An 18,880-nucleotide genomic window follows, 5' to 3' on the forward strand; every position below is an offset into this window, starting at 1 on the left:
AAGAATGCAAACAAGCGTTTCCATTTGTTTCCTGTTGTCTGTGTGTGTTTAAACAGTCTAAACTCTGTGTATCAGTTTAATACACAGTGAGTGCGAGCCCGGCCCAGTTAATAGCTGCTATCTTTGACTGCTATTTATCTAATGACTCTCTGGAGATCAGCAGTCTCTTACTCTGCACGTAGAGAAATTTCACCGCAATCGTCTTGAGTTAAAATCCAAGGCCTTTTCGGCAGCATACGTGTGGCTTTTGGTTGACTCTACATCTCTGATCTTTTCTTGTTGCTGTAGAGGAAGTTGATATAAAGGTTAAGCGGCTTGTATTTACTGTGAATTTGTCAGTGATGTAATGTGGTTGTGATGTATCTCTGTGGTCATCTCGTGTGGTTTAGTCTACAGTATATGGCAGTCTCTGTTCAGCTGTTATCAGAGAGATCGGCCATTTGTTCTGTACTTGTAAACCCTTTGAACGCTTGCAGTGACTTAATAAGGTTTTTTATGTTTCTTTTGACATACAGATTGTTCACTCGCTCTGAATTTTAGACTTCCTCATAATTATTATAATAACCATTTATCGGTAGTTTAGTTTTAGTTTTATTTTAGAGCAAGTAGTTTCTTTAGAGATTTAAACATTAAATATCGATTCCTTCCATCAGTGTTTCGGTTGGAGGTACTGAAAATGTTTAGTTTAGTTTTGTTTTTATAAGTGAATTTAAAAGTTGGTGTCATAGTTTGTAAAATCTCAAGATAAAATCGAAAGCAACCCCTTTTACTTAAAGGCATACTTGAAAACTTGAATACTTCACCAAAAATTAAAATTCATTTAATCTACCAACCTTCAAGTTTTTACAAATGTGTATACATTTCTTTGGTCTGATGATCACAGAGAAAGATATTTGGAATAATGCTTATAAGCAAACAGATCTCAACACCCATTGACTACCATAGTAGGAAAAAAACAATGTAAGTCAAAAGTGCCCCAGAATTGTTTGCTATCCTACATTCTTCTTGTGTTCAACAAAACATGAAAAATAAGTAATTTTTCCTACTATAGGAGTCAATCTCTCTTTCTCTCTCTCTCTCTCTCTCTCTCTCTCTCTCTCTCTCTCTCTTTCTCTATATAAACTGGTTTGTCGTCAGTGGACAGCCCTCTTTCAAAGTCAGAGCAGACATGCTTCGAAACAGACAGACAGAAAATGACAGATAGAGGAATCCTGTGATTTTGAGTTGGACAGAATGGACGGATTATTTTCAGTCAGACGTTCTTGTGGAATGGACTTCAGCATGACATTGACGTTTGACAGAAGAACTGTTGTGCCGTGGCTAAAATGGTACCGTAACTCTTGTTCTTGTTTAATGCTGGTAATGATAATAAATTGAGACGAACCACAATTTTTACGTTGAATTTACGTAATTTATGCCTGTGTGTGGTTTTAAGAAACAGACAGTACTGTACATATGTGATTGGCAATAGATCAGTGAACAAGTTCATTTTGATGTCATCTGACCTGACTGTCATACATGAGATCAACGAACCGAAAGGTTTAAAAATGAATGTTTTAATGTGCTTTAGAAATGTGACTGAACTCAACGTTTTATAATGTGATCTAGACACATCCCTCAGACGGTTAACATTGTGTTTTATAGTAACAAACAAAGGAAACAGTGATTTCCTCATAATGTTCACAGGACAAGATCTTAGACGCTATGCCAAATAATACGAAGATTAAAATCATACACATCTCATGTGTGTCTGTGTGTTAGATTTTCTGCTTTACAAACACATACTTCAAAGTGCTTTTTGGAAAATATTGTGAATTTGATCAAAAGAACACTAACATATACACAGACCCACGTAAATTGACTAAACTCTAAATATTTTATACATGTAAAAATGCAGAGTTTGGTTTTAGGTTTGGCGAGAGCATATAAAAATATATAAATACAATGTGTTGTAAACCTGCGTTGAGAGAGAGAAACTGGACACACACACTTTACAGGTAGTCATGTGATTTGATGGATGGTTGTTGGGGTCAGAGGTCATTTAGAGATCACTGTTCGTGTATTTCAGCAGGATATATACAGTATGAACATCGGTCAGAAATACACAGACTGAAAGCAGAGGATCTGATATCACAGACTGAACATGTCAAACCACGGCTGGAGTTTCTGTTAATCTCTGCAGACTTGAAACGGTCAAACGTTGACCTGACGATTGAAGTTTTGTTCTTCAGTCCTGGAGAATCTAGTACTTTTTATAAAACATTTTAGTTCCGTTTCAGTTTCGATCATCTTTGAAATAGAATGTGGGTTTGACCGTTTATGAGCTTCAAAACAAGACAAACAACTGTATTGTAAAACAAATGCAGAACTGAAGTGAGTGTCCTGTGCTATCTCTAACTTGTCTTTAAATGTAAAACCCTGTGAATTGAGGTCTGTGTGTGTGAGTGTGTGCTGAAGCCCACCGGACATAAAGAATGTCCATTAACCAGACCCTCGTTGAACAGCTAAATCCAGATGAGACTCAATGAGACGGTCTGAGTCTGAAGGTCAGAGAAGAACTCTTTAAATCTGAAACCCCCTCAGATCCCCACAGAGCGTCTCAAGACCAGTTGTCTGTCTGTCTGTCTGCCTGCTACTGTTTTATTTGTGTGTTCAGGAGAGCTCATCTGTCATTTTGAAGGGTTTGACTGATTACCTCTCATTCCTGTAGCGCCAGGGTTGATAGTTTATGCTGGTTAATAATACTTGACACTGAAAAAATAATTATGTTCCTTATTAGATTTTATGAAAATAAATGATCAAAATAAACGTGATATAATTATGTTCCTGTTTAAAAAAAAAAAAGTTAAAATAACGTAAAAATCTTGGGAATAAAATCTATTCATCTTGATTGTTAAGATTTTAATTAACTTCTAAGTAGTTTTATTTGAAGAAATTGTTAAGTAACTCTAACTCAATTTTATTATGTGAAACTCATTTTAATTGGTTAAATTAAGTTTACTTATTTCTTTTGTGTCGAGACTACATTAATTATTTTCGTAGATATAATTACCTTGGCAGTTGTATTTTACTGCATATGGAGATTAATTTCAAGATCCGTTGTCATTTTATGTGTTTTTCAGTAAAAAGACAGGCTTGTTCGTGTTTTTTTGTTCATTTATCTTTGAGATTAAGGAGAGTTTTTTTTTAAGTGCTTACTGTTGTTCAGAAGTTTTAACAAAATATATGCTTTTAATAAATAGAATTTACTTAATGATGTTTGGTAGGTTGTACTTAAATTATATCAAATTTTACTTAAAAAAAATGAGTGTAAATTGTTATGAGGATTTTATCAAGTAAAATCTACAGGTTCTTTTTTTCAGTGCACTTTTAACCTTGTTGAATATGGTATTTTATTTTGAACTGGATATCTAGCAGACGAGCGATTATTTGTGATTTTATTTTGCTGATCTGGATTTGGTTGTTATATCAGAATATCAGGTGTGTTGTTATGAATCACGATGTTTTCAGGTTTATTCATCTCTGGGCGCAGTCATGTTTCCTGTATTATTTAACCTCTCTTAGTTTATTTGGCTAAATAATTTCATGACTTCCAAACCCATTTCAATTTGCTCACAGTTTTCAGTGTTTTTCAGTGTGTGTAAGACCCTTGTCAGTTTCACAATCACCTGCTAAACACAATGGCACACCGCCTCTTTGTTGTTGTTTTCCTGTCGAGTTTGTTTTGAATGCTATGTTTTGCTTTCGAATTCTGTTTGAATTCTGAACGCTGGGTATACTGTAGATTATTTACTTCAAACATAATATAGATATTATATACAGGATGACTTTTAAGGTATTTTGTATGTATCGACCAGGATGCTAAAATGCTTGTATCTCAGGCTCAAGCTCTTATTTCATAGACATCAAGTCAAATGTTTTCTAAAGCTAAAATGATCCTAATTCAGGATAGTTTTGAACCACGTGAAAGCATGTCAGGGGAGAATATTATTACTCAGATGTTACTTTTTCTCATCTCAAGAGATTTCATGGAGTTTCACACACAAACACACACAAACACTGTTAATGGTGTTTTATTTGTGTGTTTGATCGGAATCCAGACTCATTGGACGTTTCCATTCAGAGCTGTCTGCGTGTCCTGTACTCACCGTTTGAGGTCACGGCCCCCACTGTCCTCGACCAGCTCTTCCAGGTCATTGATGGTCGTTACCACGGCGACGCCCTCCAGTGTCTCACTGACTTCCTGATCCCTGCCAGACATCTGCTGGAGGCCGTACAGCAGGCGGCCTGTGTGAGTGTGAGAAGAAACATGACAAATCAAAACACACACTACAAATCAGTCTCAATCTCTCACATTATAGACCCAAAATATTAGCTATCTGTTACAAGAGTTCTGACCTTAAATATGATAAAAATATATGTATTGTATAATAAATATTTTATTATTGTATAATAATTTAAAACTCACATTCCTTGTACAGTATGTGCAGTATTTGCAAGGTTTAGAGGTATATCAATACAACAAACAAAATGTAAAAAATATATTTATTTTATTTCCTAATCACATGCACAATATTCAGTACCATTTTTGTACAAACAGCTCCACTGAACACAGAGAAATATATTTGTAAGAATGTTTTAGTGTGTTTTCATTTTGAGTTCTGGAACATCCACTACCATAGTAGGAGAAAAACAATAACATTTTTACTTCAGCATTTAGGGAAACAAAGAGTTCTGGGGCACCTTTGGCTACCACTTAATTCTTCCTACTATGGTAGTAAATGATGTCCCGGAACTGAACATGACATTCTTCCAAATATCTTTATCTGTGTTCATCGGAACAAAGTCATTTATAAAGGTATGAAATTACATGAGCATGAGTAAATGATGACAGAATTTTCAATTTTCTAAATGAATACATTTTCTATAAAATCTGTTACAGAAAAATAAATATAAATTTTATCATAAAATTAAATTTAGGAACAATGAAATCCCGACTTTAAGAGAGAACTTCCTAAAGCTGTTCTCTGGACTGAAGTATCTAAGGTCAATGAAGGAGGACTCGAGTAGTCCTTCTTAAGATGTTCATCTGCTCAGATGTTCTTTAGGAGCTCTGACACTGTCATTATGGGATGTCTTTACATCAATATTTAGTTAATGAGCCGTTAAAGGTTTATAGCTTTATTTACTTGTTTGCAGATCGCCGCTGTCCTTGCAAAGCCTCAGATGTCCAAATTCTCAGTTTTCAGGAAATGAAAAAACAATGTGCTTTTAAAACGATTAAATACTGTGTTGACAAAGTTGACAAGCACTTTTTAACGCTTTTGATTGGTTAGATATTTGCAAAACCTAGCATGACGGGTGAGTAATAATAATGATTTATGGAAAAAAATGACTAATAAAATATGGAGAAACAAGGTTTCAGAAGACAGCAGCAATTTAATTGAAAGGCTTTTATCTTATTTAACTTTGTATCTTTAAATCTGTCAATTATCTGAGATAAATGTATTGACACATATTGTTTTTTTTGTTTGATTTGTGGATGTTTTTCCCGAACAGGCTCCATATTCTAAGAGGGTTTTCCGCTGTGTCGGCTGGCCATTGTGTTTACACGAGCATGTCGTGATCCATCTTGCTCCCATCAACCATTTGTTGCTCAGACCGGGAGATTTCTACCTGCAGGTTGTGGCTTTTGGGAACCAGGCGGCTCGTATCGTGATCCAAAGCCTCCTGGATGAGCAGGACTATGAACTAGAGGAGACCCCCATACACGAGACCTCGTACAGAAGCATCTTTACAGAGAACTGGCTTAAAGAGCTCAACGCCAGGAGACATGGAACACCTCTCGCTCGTTGCGTTCTCAAAACCCAGCGGGGTGTAGTGAAGGTTCCTTGGGAGGAGGTGGCTAACCCTGAATTTGAGGAGACGGCTTGGAGCATGGCCTCTGCTGGTCCTTCAAACCAAACGGATTTGAGTTTGCGGTGCCCGCAGGGTCCGTCCGCTAGCACTTTTACTTACTCCGTCGAGACTAGGATTCGGCCCGCGAAGGATGGAATAGCCGTCTCCTTACGACTGGTGGACAGCAGCAGAGACGGTGAAATGGATCCAGCTCAGTCCGGGTTGAGACCGGTGGGTTGGGTGTCTCCAAACACGTGGGACAGCAGAAGTAGCAGCCGTTTTGTTGGCAATCGTGATGATCTTTCCATAGAAACCCAAGGGACATGGTCTCAACCTCTCACTCCTCTGCTAAGATCAAACCGAGCAGGTTCTGGGGGTGACCGGATGGCGTGCGTACGGACCGTGAGATTCGCGGAAGACCCCTGTACACCCTGCATGCAGAGGAAACACGGAAAAGGAACCAAAGTCCAAGAATGTCGGTATAGAAAGTCCTACACGGAGGCACAAGAGAAACCCATCAACTCCCAGAGAGGACCAGAACTTTCATATGAACCTCTGACCGACCAGAGAAACCTTCAGAAACCTGCCTGGGAAGCTCCAGCACCATGCCGCACGTCAGAAATGTGCCAGCAGAGCAACACCAGTCATTTCTCCAGCAGAGAATGGACTAATGATCTTCCTCAAGCTAAGGGTGAAGAAACGGTCAGTTTTCCTCCACCTGTGTTCGGGACGTCTGAGAAATGTCACATCGTTATTCAAGGACAAACAAATGATGTGGACAGAAACAGCTACTTGGAAAGGATTCCACAGCTTCATGTGGTGCCGGGGAGGAAAGCCATGACGTTTGGACTCGTGTCTCCAAAAGTGAACAGGAGACGACTGCTGAAGCAAGGTTTGCAAGACGTTTAAAGCTTTACAGGATCGAACGTATTAGATATATTTGAGGTTTTTAACATCTATGCCTGTTTGTAGATGATCATAAGGACTCAGAAAAGTCCCCCTATCTTGGATCACAGATCTCCAACATCTCGGCGCAGAATAACATGCACAAGAACCTGGAGAGTTCAGGACCAGCATCCACAGACACACCATCTCCACTTAAAGCTGACGCTCTCCTTTACTTAGGAATGGCCTGTCTTACAGGTAAAACATTTTGTTCTAATGATCAGTAAAACTTGCTCAAACTGATTTTGCCAGGCGAGAGAGTCTAACAAACACACATTAACTGTGAACCTTAAATCTGATTGGTTAACTGGAATGTTGACCAATTAATTAATTTTAAGCAACTCCAAGAACAATAACACCAAAAGGATTCTATTGATACATTGTTACAAATGATCTCTGACTACAGACAGTATTAAGGAAAGCAATAAACAGTATTCAAGTACCGACCCGAGTCATGATCTTACATGTAATCTGTTGACTAGGCGGCCATGACCGATCAGGCAGAGCCGTTTTGGAGATAAAAGGAGATCATCAGGTCTGGAGTTCTGCACTGATCTCAAGTCAGGAGTTCTGTAGACTATTACTGTACCTCCACATCATCAGCAGGTACAACACACCTCATCCAAACAATCTACTGTCTGTGATAGATCCACTTATATCATGTCAAATGTCCAAAACGTTCAATGTGAATCGATCAGGAACGGTGTTGGGTAAGTTATTCTGAAAAAGTAATATTCGCTAGTTACTAATGACATATTCAATAGTGTTATTAAATTTCTGTACAAATGACTCTCTCTAAAAAGTATTTCATTACTTCTTACTATAACTTTCTTTATCCTACATCAACCTTGATTAGAATAGATTCAACGAGGATAGACATGAAACAGATAATTTAATTAATTCAAATAAATAACTGCAGAAATTATTCTTATTAACTGACCAAGTATTACAAGTGTGAGAAGGATACATAAAGCATACATTTAAAAGTTAGACTTATAATGTTGATGTCATTTCCATTATTTAATATATTGCACAGTATTTAGTTCAATTACATCATAAGTAACGGTAATTTAATTACAGGAAAGATAAGAGTAATCCCTTACTTTACTTTTTCAAGGGAAAGTAATTAAATTGCCGTAATTAATTACTTAGTAACTAGTTCACCCAACACTGATCAGGAATAATACAATTATCAATATGACTAAATATTACTAAACCAACATGCTAATGCTCACCCTTCATGTTAATCTATTTTGAAAGCATTTGCAATGAAATGTATTAAAAATTGTTGTGGACCTTGAAATATTTACCACTACATTACTTCTTCTATTTCCTGAAAAGTAGTGATTTTAAAGATATTTATTCCTGACAGCGACACACTGTTACATTGTATATTTTTTTAGGAAAGAGATGAAAGATGATGGCATGACGATAGTGTTTGATGCACGGACGACACCGCTTCACCCCGAGTTGATCAAAACTCTGCTGATGGTCCAGGTGAGTACAAACACATTTCCTGTATGTGCACACCCTGAACCTTTTTTTCCTGTTGTGTTAACTCATTTGTGTGTTTGAATTCTTGTTCACAGGAGATCAATCCTCACGCTGTGCATTGGGTTCTACTTCTGGTTAATAAAGACAGCGGCCACATCCACGAGAAAAGACCTCCTGTGACGGTCAGAACTAGTTTGTTCTTCTACTAAAATAAATGTGACCTAAATATTTCAATAAATGCAACAAAAACCGACTGTGATCTCAACCCCGTGCAGATGGAAACTGTGAGCTCACTCAAAGCTCTTTATAGACTTGTGGATGTCCATCAACTGTCTGCGGCCCTACAGGGATCTTTACCTTACAACCACACTCACTGGATAGAAATCCATCAGGTGTGATCATGTCGAGAGCTTTGCATTAATGTTTCTGACCTATCTTCATATTGTCTAACTGCACTTGGTGTTGTAATAAAATAAAATGGTTTACTTTCATGTTTCTAACATCAGAATAGTGTTCTTGTAGCTCAGCTGAGGTCGCACTAAAGTCATGGATTTAATTCCCATCGATTCCCATGTAATGTAATATAAGATATAACTTGAATGCATTGTACGTCGCTTTGGATAAAAGCACCTGTCAAATGTGTTAATGTAATCGTACAATAATAAACGGCTTCTGCTTTACAGAAACTGTATCCGTTCGTATCAGACCTGCAGGACGCGTCGGCTCTGCTAACAGAAGCCATCAAGAAACTAGAAGGCGTTCATAAAATTGACACAGTGCAGGTAATTGCTCTGATTTCATCTGCTCTTCTTCAGTCCAACATTAACTTCTGTCAGATGGGAGGAGATCAAAGAAAACCTGCTGCCCTCATTCAGAGGTGATGCAGAGAGCACTTTACATAATGACAGTGAGCAAACCACCGTGTGTTTGTGTGTGTGTGTCAATCAGGATGTGCAGCAGTGCATTCTGGAACAGAGAGCGCTGATGAAGAATGTGCTTGAGGACACCCGATTGGTTGCCCTGCAAAGGGGAGGCGGGGCCGTGCTGGCAAGGCTGAGATGGGAAACTGATATTAGGTCATCAAACAGCGAGTACAGCTGGTAACCATACACACACACGTCATGACATTTACTACATACACACACAATAAAATGCACTCTGTCAGTCACTACACACACAAACACGCCATACGATTTTATGATTAAGCAATAACACAAACTTATACCACTTTGAACATGTGACTGCATTTGACCATGAAGTGTATTTACATTAAACATAGAACACATTTCTGAAATTATTTTGAAATACAGTGTCCACCGTTTTTGTTTTTCTATTAAATTTGAATTATTTAGTGTATGTAATATTTATCAGTAGTATTTTACTTTATATCTCACCTGCAGTGAGGTGATAGACACAGTCACTCATCTGTATAATGCGATGGAGGAACAGGTGCATGTGCTCGCCAGGAAATCCAACATGTGTCTGCAACACCTGGACTTCCTGTTACAGCTCCGAGAAATGGAGAGCAGATTCACCACGGTACCATCACACACCTGAAATATACACCAACACCACAGTGACCAATAAAAAACATCTAAAAGCAAGTTTAACATTCCTCTGTCTCTCTTTCTCTATCCGTCTGTCTGTCTGTAGATTAAGGAATGGTTCGACACAGAAGGAGAGAAGCGTCTTCAGCAGGCCGAGACTGTGGATGACTCCAGCGATAAAATCCAGCAAACACTGCAGAGCTTCAAAGCTTTTCTCACTGAAGCAAATGTGCGTTTAAACAATGATTGACATCTCTCACCGTCCAATGACTGTCACAGGATATTCTTTGCTATTTCAGATTTTCTCTGATTGTGTGATTAAATATTAGGAGCGTAAGCATCAGGCTATGATGTTAGTGTCAGACGCAGAGAACGTGAAGGGGCCAAACTATCCTGAGACGGAGGTGTTTCACAGAATGGTGTCCACCTTTAAATCCAGCCTGAACGACTTTCTGACTCGAGCCGAACTGTGTTGTGAAGAGCTCGGCACTATGGTTTACGTCTGTCACTTCTGCGAGAGGGTACGACCTATACATTTTATTTACTCGTATAAGACTCTGTCTTTAAAAAAATAACTTGACCTGTATGTGCTTACACTGTTATGTTACGACTTTGATCATACAGGTGATGTATACAGTCACATCATTACAGAACTGAAACACGGTGTCAGATTTGACTTTTTGAACTCTCAGACGGGCATTTGAACATTGAGTGCTGTTCACACATGACCTGTAATGCCAGTAATGACTGTAGGTTTGTGTGTTCATGTGGATGAATGATGGACAGCAAATGACTTCATGGTAATTCTGTTGAACTGATACTGAAGATGGTAGTGTGCTGTCATCTAGTGGCCTATTACATGAACTGCTTAAAATATGAAATGAATCATTTATAAAAACTTGTAAATTTGTAAAATTACCTAATTTCAAACAAGCTTAAGGTAGGGATGGACAATAGCTCTTTTTCAATCTGAAAATGATATTATTATAAATAGGTGTGAGTAACAAAAGAGTTTATATATATGAAGAGATAACTCTGTTTAAAAATCATATTTTTTTATAGTACATTCCAATTAAAATCAATCAAACGGCAGTTAGAAAACACATCTAAACAAACACAACAAAACATGGTAAAATAATAAAAAGCATGATTTTAAGTTTTTAGACTTAAAAAAGTTCCTGTGACTCTCATTGTATTAGCAAGGTAAAGGATTAATGCCATAAATGTTTTCAGGCTTCCGCGGTGGCCAGTGACTGTCGGCGGTTTTTGGAGCAAGAACAATTTTGTTGCTCTTCGGATCAAGCGAGCTGGACTCATCTTCAGACGTACCTGCAGAGGTTAGATGAGTTCTCTGCCGAGCACTTTCAGGATGTGAGAGAGCAGGCGTGCTGTCTGTCCACTCGCAGGGCTCTGCAGGTGTGGGACGTCGCCTGGATTCACTATCAGGAGGTCAGACAACAGCTGGAGGACAAACTGATGCTTCTAGAAGCACAGCACCTTTCTACCCTCACAGTCACGCCTGATGGACATCAATCCGATTGGCTGGAGATGGTGCCAGGTGAGAGGGCGGAGCCTGGATTACCTGCAGATGCACCGGTGGCACAAGATCGTGACCCGCCGGTGTTTGAGAGGTCAGAGAGCCGGGCGAGTCGAGCGAGAGACAGCATTCACGGCACCGTCAGCTGCTTCAACTTCAGGTCAGAACACAAAAGCAGGAAAGTGTCCAAAACCGGTCACAGTGCGAAGGAGAATCCTGCAGATTGTGTTCAGAGAGGCAAACATCAGAAACCCATCGCAGGGTCGGGGACGGTGGGCTGCCAGTGGTTTCCATGGCAACATGCAGGAAACAAAAAGAGCAGCAAAGGTTCTGGCGGTGCTGAGCGCCGAAGCACAGATGCGACTTTTTCACAGAATCAGCAGCAGCTCACGCAGCAGTACCAGGACTCACACAACGAGACGCCCTGTGAGGAGACAGAAAGAGTTCAAGATGTGTGTCCGTTTGGAGAAAACACATCGTCCACTTCAGAGAGCCCCAGCCGAACCATGTGAGTTATACAGAATAATTCTCACAGCCTTAACACTCACATTCATGATATCAAACAGAAATATCACAGCTTTCTTTTCATGATCCATTCAAATTCAGAAGAATAAGATCTAACGTTGTGCCTGACATTATTTTCTATGAAAAACCTCTTCTCGTGGAAATACTTTACATTACAGAAGTTAAATGTAACTCATGTTGAACATTTAATATATTGCTGCAATTGTTTTGTCTCGAGATGCACACCAGTAATGTTTTTAAAATATCCTAATTTAAGTAAGGCCTAGTCCTGGCTTGAGCTAACCCCTGTCTGGGAAACCGCCCCTTAATGTATAACTAGTCGTGTTTTAGAACTAGTGTAAATGTTTATGTATGCCATTTTATTTTCTGTCCAAAAGCTTTCACTGATGTCCCAAAGGTAAAGTTTGGGTAAATAAGGAGTTACCATAGGAATAAAGATTTGATTTTATCTTTATGATTATGTATTTATGATTTATTTATGCAGATTTTTTTGTTCATCTTACTCTTACAAGTACTGTCTGTGTCAAATGATGCACTGATGGTGCTGATGGTGATATATGTACCATGTGTGATACTATGTAATCACTATAGTAGAAAAATACATACCACAGTACATAATAAATGGAAATATTGGAAATACTAAAGCTGCGTTCAAACCGCCATTGCTTATTATTTGCATAAAGTTGAGCAAATCCCACTTCCTGTCGCCAACTGCTTATGTTGTTTTTTCACTGGAATAAAAACTAAAATTGTCGAAATCCATGAAGAGTATGGAGGTGTAAAATGAATGTAGATTGTTGAGACTTTTGAAGCTCAGTTTGACACAGTTTGACACATCGATCCTCTTCTGAAACTCTAATAACAGAGACATTTGTCTGATTTCTGAATCTTTTTCTCTGAAAAAATATCTGAGACGCACTATTTGTTCGTCATGTTCGTCAGGAAGTCGCACCGCATCCTAGAGGAGCTTCTGCTGACGGAGGTGGAGTACGTGCGATCTCTGGGCTATATTCTGACTCATTACTTCCCCCTGCTGGCCCGACCTGACGTCCCTCAGGACCTGCGCGGACAGCGTGGACGGATCTTTGGTAACCTAGAGAAACTCTACGAATTCCACAGTCAGAACTTCCAGCAGGACCTTGAGGCGTGTCGAGCTGAACCTCTGAGAGTCGGCCGCTGTTTCCTCAACCACGTAAGACAGTGATTTTCATTTTCATCGTACCACTTCTGCTTGAATATCGCACGAATGTCGTTTCACCTTGTGATCAAACAGAGAGAGAGTTTTGGACTCTATGCTCTTTACAGCAAGAACAAACCTCAGTCTGACACTCTTATCCAGCATCACAAATACTTCAAGGTGAGAAGTCCTCTGCACAAAAGAGAGTTTAAATGTCCATCTTTAAAGCAATATTTAGTCTACTGGATCTTCTCGTTCTCAGCGGAAACAGATGGAGTTGGGTGACAGTATGGATCTGTCCTCCTATCTGCTGAAGCCGGTTCAGAGGATCAGTAAATACAGTCTCCTGCTTCAGGAGATCTTGGAGGACTGCGTGTCCGATCACAGCGAGGAGAGACAGGAGATCCAAGCAGCTGTAGACGTGGTCCGGTTTCAGCTGCAACACGGAAATGATCTGCTCACCATGGACGCCATCAGAGACTGTGATGTTAGTCATAATGTGAAATTCACCCTTAAAACCTATATATGACTCTTTCTTCAGTGGACAACAAAAGAAGATATTTTGAGAAATGTGTTGTTTGGTTACCAACATTCTTCAAAATATCTTCGTTTGTGTCCTGCAGGAGAAAGAAAGTCATACAGGTTTCACATGACATGAGTGAATGTAAGACGAAAGAGTTTTCATTTTAGTTTGAACTATCCCTTTAAACAAATATTTCTTTTTTTTATCTTTTAATACAGCTTAATCTGAATGAACAGGGCCAGCTGATTCGTCAAGATGAATTCTGGGTGATTTTCCGCAAGAAACGCTCTCTCCGGCGTGTCTTCCTCTTTCAAGACGTCATTCTCTTCACTAAGACCAAAAAAAATGAACGTGGGGATGATGTGTATGTTTACAAACTCTCTATCAAGGTACACATAATTCTTCATCTTTTATCGCATCTGGTCCATGTTTGTTCAAGTAAATCTGACGCACTCTCATATGAAATGCAATTTTATGCAATTTTGATGACATTTATTTTACTTTGCAATTTTTGTGAGAATTATTTCATTGCAAGAAAATCAAATATTTATATATATATTAATTAGACAAACACAAGAGACATTTGATTTTTTCCTGTAGACCTGTGAGATCGGCATGACGCAGTCATGTGGACAGAGAGGATTGTGTTTTGAGATCTGGTTCAGGAGGAGACGATCACAGGACACGTACATCCTACAAGCGACTACACGAGAACTCAAAGAGGCCTGGACGAGAGACCTAGAACAAATACTGTGGGAACAAGCGCTGAAGAGCCGAGGTCGGAGAGAAATCCTTTATTTGCCCTTATGTGTTTGTAAATCAATCTGTATGTGAAACTTTCTTCAGTGGAACACAAAAGAAGATATTTTGAGGAATGTTTTGTGTTCATACAATGGAAGCCAAGGAAGTTGAGTGTTGTGTGTTTACCAAAGTTGTAAAATATCTGCTTTTGTGTTCTGCATGAAATCACATAAGGGTGAATAAATGATGAAAAAACTTTTAAAAGATCATTTAAAAAGGTTTATCCGTATTGTCATATGTTAAGCGAATGAACTATATGTCCGTGTTGATTTGTGTTTTGTTGAATCTATTAATGTGCATGTTTCAGAGTTGAGAAGACAGGAGCGAGTGTTTATGGGAATGGGCTGGAAACCGAGTGTAGACATTCAGTCCAATAATGCAGCCAATAACAATCACGCCATGAACGGTGACATCACAGGAAGAGGTATTTATCAACCAAACAGTGACATTTAAAAAATCTCCAATACAATACTCATGGTCTCTTTCAATGTGCTGTAGGATAAAAAAAATTAAGAGTGTACAATGGGTTAGAAAGCTGGGCTGGACATGTTATGTTATTCCCACGCCTAGATAAGATCAAGTCACAAAAGCACATAATAATAATCATCATTAACAAAGTCCGAGTGACTTCACTGAGCTCCATACGTTGCATATCCATATGTGGTCAATTCAAATATTGCTGCATGTCGATAATGTTGAGTCTGATTGGTTGTATATTTCATCCAGAGACACTTAAGAACCAATGAGATTCAACCTTATTTGACGTGATAGAAACGTTAAAACAATATAGTCACTGTAGCATTTTTGTTTAAAATATTATCCTGATGGCACATGTTCGTCTGGGAGTCGTTTAATTGATGTCGACATTACATCTGCAAGACATATTTTTTTTAATGTTTGCAATACGTCTCTGGTATGTCTCCAGTCAGATGTCATATAGACATCTAGAAGATTTAGAATGTATGTAAAACTGACTATTCTAAGGCGTTTGTCAGATGCTTTTGCACATCAGATGTCTTCCAGATCTTTAGCAGACATCTCACAGACTTGCCTGTGCTTTAGGCCCAAAACAATTCCCAACATCTCTATTCTGTCGCTCTCTTCTATCTCTTCAGGTAGTTTTGATTGTGCCAGTGGCTCAACTCACAGACTGTGTCAGGTGCGACTTGACTCATAAATGTACGCTTTTTGTGTAAACTAATTTGCTAAACCATTGTTGAGCATTAGCTTAGTGTGATTAGCGCTTAACGCTTGCTTGTTTGTTCCGCCCGCTGACAAATCCACCGGCTGGCTTCAGCTTCAGCTAAAAATCATTTTACACAGCTGCCTTCAATTCCTTTTGTTTAATACGGATAATTCTCAGGAAAAAAGTTTTTTTTCTCACCGGTGTGACTGTTGTTCTAACAGAAACTGTAGGAGTACTGAAAACGCCCAATCCTCTGGTGTCCTGCCTTCAAAGGGGTGTGGCATTCCCACGACCAGATTCTATTGGCTCGGGCAGCAGCACGTCAACCGCAGGCAGCTACACGTCATCATCGTCTGGACGGGGCTCCATGTCACCCAGCGCCTTCCATGGAAAATATGGTATAAAAATACAAACTGTTTATGTTTTTAAACATCAACTTTTTGTCGGAAACATTAGTTTCACATGTCACAATCGTGTCACTATTGTGGACCCTCAACAGATTTGTGCTCCATTTTGCTCATGTGGAAGTGTAATATAATTGATGTGTTTGCTTATTTCGATAAATCTTTTTCCATCCATCTCATCTCTCATCTCTTTTAATTCTGTTGGCAGATGTGTTGGATTGTCATGCAGAAAACAGAGCTCTGTTTAGTTGTCCAGAGGCAAATCGTCTCACAGTTAGGAGAGCGTCTGTATCTTCATTGGTTCACTCCAGAACTTCAGGTCCGGCGTCTCCCGCTCATGTTCTGAAATACAGCTCACCTGCTCTGTCCAGAAGAAAGATGTCAGCAGGATTCATTCCACTGACAGATGCTCCCAACCCCCTCAAGGTTACATACACCAAATCCTGGTTTTAATAATGTCTGTCTGTCCTAAATCTGCACAAAATATTTTGTCTAATCTTCATTTTTTATTGTAGCTTCAGTTTCAAGAGCCAATTCGATCTAAGCTATCTACCAACGTTTAGCTTTGATATTGGTAAGTAAAATAAAACCAGTTTAAATTCCTGCTGTCTGTTACCACAAACATTTATAGAAATATGTGTCGGACTATCAGTGATGTATAAAGTACCTCGACAAAAAGTACAAATCTTGCCAGAAAATTACTTCGGTAGAAGTGAAAGTAACCTTTTAGAATATGAATTTAGTAAAAGTCATAAAGTAACAGATAAATATTGTACTTAAAGTCCCGTGAACCGGAAGTTGCGTTTTTACTTCCATATTCTAACACATTTCCTTTTATAACACATAAAAGGAATTATAAAGGAGAAAGTTAGGGGCTCAGGCTTGTATGTTTCACTACTTTATTGGATGTGAAAAAACAGCTGTTGCATTTTGAAATGAAACTGGCAGCAGACTGACAGTCGAAGGGGAGGAGTTAACGGATGCTCCGCCCAAGCCATCTAATTTACATCGTTTGAGATGGATAGTCGTTTCAGGGAGGAAGTGCATTTTCAGATTTTAACTGACGTTTTTGTGGGCACATGAATTTAAAAAAGAAAATGATCCACATTAATAAACTATTAAGAACAAACACTACAATATTTCATGAAAAAATAAGAATTGTCACTTTTAATTTCACTGGGACTTTGTGTATCTAAAGTACTTTTTATATGAAATCTACTAATATCTAAGTAAACTTAAAGCAAACGTTGTAAGAAAAAACATGTTTTTTTAGCATATAGATAAAAAATGGTGCTTACATACAAATTTACAACTATAAAAAAGTCTTAAGCTCAGTTTTTTATCTGGAACGACATGTTGCCAAAACTATCAAAATACAAGTTCAGAGACCACACATTTGTACACAAATATAGTGGAGTAAAAGTTAAAGTCTGCAGAAATATCAAGACTCAAGTAAAGTACAGATACTTCCAAAGATAATTCCAGACGTTTTATGGATGACTCTAATGATACCACTTTTCCCAGGTCTGCAAATATCTCAGCGATGAAGTATCTGATCTCAGGTACGCCAACAGGAACTTTTTACATTTGGACACATCTGTTTCCACACAGCACTGGCCAGACAAGATATCAGCTTGTATTGTGAAGAAATGCAGCAATGTTGCAATGGACAAAATAATATAAAACTGTCAGACGGACTTAAGCAACATTTAAAGCATCTTTATTATTAATCGTGTTTAGCAGATGATTTATCCAAAATCACTCAACTAACTCACAAGACAGCTAACTAAATACAGATGGTCCACATGGAGGTCAAGGACACGATGTGACTGAGGATCTCTTGAGGTCTGAGATTCTACTGGTACAGTAATTGTCACATACCCATCCCATAATTTGACGACCAAGGGCCATCTCATGGACTTTGAGCCAGAATTTCAAAATGTGTCTCCACCTGAGAAGACAAATATGGAACTATGTGAACATTTTCTGTTCATGAGTTGTTAAAAATCAAATCCTGCTGCTTTGACACTCTTTAAGAAAAAAATGTGCTAAAAGAAGTTCTTCACAGTGATGCAATAGAAGAACCAGTTTTGGTTCCCAAAAATCCATTCAGTACGAGGATGAGATCCCTTCTTTCTCTTTGTTTCCTTCTTTCTTTCTTTTCGCAAGGTGGAAGAGATTAAGGTTTTATGAAAATAAAATATGTATACATTGCTCTAACAGAATTGCTTGTAACGTTTGTATGAATGTAATGTCATTTTGTGGGGCTTTTTACAGCATGCATATATACAGTAAATTATCGTTAAATAAAGTATAATATAATCTTATTCTACTGAATGGCATTATTGGAGATAAAACTGTAAAACTGTATTATTTAAAAGATGTATAGCAAAAAAGAGATGGTAAACGGAAAACTATTTTGTATGTGTTAGTCCCATGTCTCACGATGGACAAAATGTCAAAGTTGGGGGCCAAAAGAGTGAAGAACCCAAGCATAGGCAGAAGTAGCAGAAAACACAAACAACTTGAGAGGGGCGGGGCAAAAGACCGGAGAGAGCGCATGTTATGTCAGAACCAACAATAGCATGCCTCTCTCCACACAAATCATGAGGCTCTGTCATGATCCTGCCACCAGAATCATAGCAGAACCCCCCCTTAATGAACACCGCCTGTCGTTCACCAAGGGGGCAGACTAATGTTACAAGACAGACTGGGTAACAGACAAGATCCAACAAAACATAGTAAATAATAACAAGGGTAGACAAGAATACATCACAATTGGGTTAGGGTAACATAATAAAAAAAAACAAGGGAGGGATGCGGGAACAAAAGAGTTCATGGAG

The 18,880-nt window shown here is 38.6% G+C and overlaps 1 protein-coding gene across 1 annotated transcript in view; it reads left to right on the plus strand.

The window, feature by feature from the left end:
- Positions 1 to 18,364, plus strand: part of si:dkey-65j6.2 (uncharacterized) — a 77,703-nt gene extending 59,339 nt beyond the window's left edge. The window contains exons 5-27 of the mRNA XM_056733625.1: positions 4,101 to 4,291; positions 5,560 to 6,790; positions 6,871 to 7,041; positions 7,326 to 7,449; positions 8,247 to 8,340; positions 8,433 to 8,519; positions 8,613 to 8,729; positions 9,021 to 9,119; positions 9,286 to 9,437; positions 9,738 to 9,876; positions 9,991 to 10,113; positions 10,214 to 10,405; positions 11,118 to 11,929; positions 12,889 to 13,138; positions 13,220 to 13,303; positions 13,386 to 13,610; positions 13,865 to 14,035; positions 14,247 to 14,424; positions 14,755 to 14,871; positions 15,855 to 16,031; positions 16,246 to 16,463; positions 16,553 to 16,611; positions 17,562 to 18,364. Of these exons, the coding sequence (XP_056589603.1) occupies positions 4,101 to 4,291; positions 5,560 to 6,790; positions 6,871 to 7,041; positions 7,326 to 7,449; positions 8,247 to 8,340; positions 8,433 to 8,519; positions 8,613 to 8,729; positions 9,021 to 9,119; positions 9,286 to 9,437; positions 9,738 to 9,876; positions 9,991 to 10,113; positions 10,214 to 10,405; positions 11,118 to 11,929; positions 12,889 to 13,138; positions 13,220 to 13,303; positions 13,386 to 13,610; positions 13,865 to 14,035; positions 14,247 to 14,424; positions 14,755 to 14,871; positions 15,855 to 16,031; positions 16,246 to 16,463; positions 16,553 to 16,600 (5,000 nt within the window). The 3' untranslated portion in view covers positions 16,601 to 16,611; positions 17,562 to 18,364. The remainder of the gene's footprint in view (positions 1 to 4,100; positions 4,292 to 5,559; positions 6,791 to 6,870; positions 7,042 to 7,325; positions 7,450 to 8,246; positions 8,341 to 8,432; positions 8,520 to 8,612; positions 8,730 to 9,020; positions 9,120 to 9,285; positions 9,438 to 9,737; positions 9,877 to 9,990; positions 10,114 to 10,213; positions 10,406 to 11,117; positions 11,930 to 12,888; positions 13,139 to 13,219; positions 13,304 to 13,385; positions 13,611 to 13,864; positions 14,036 to 14,246; positions 14,425 to 14,754; positions 14,872 to 15,854; positions 16,032 to 16,245; positions 16,464 to 16,552; positions 16,612 to 17,561) is intronic.
- The last annotated feature ends 516 nt before the right edge of the window (positions 18,365 to 18,880 follow it).

Source organism: Triplophysa dalaica, chromosome 20 (genome assembly GCF_015846415.1).
Source record: "Triplophysa dalaica isolate WHDGS20190420 chromosome 20, ASM1584641v1, whole genome shotgun sequence".
Lineage (NCBI taxonomy): Eukaryota > Metazoa > Chordata > Actinopteri > Cypriniformes > Nemacheilidae > Triplophysa > Triplophysa dalaica.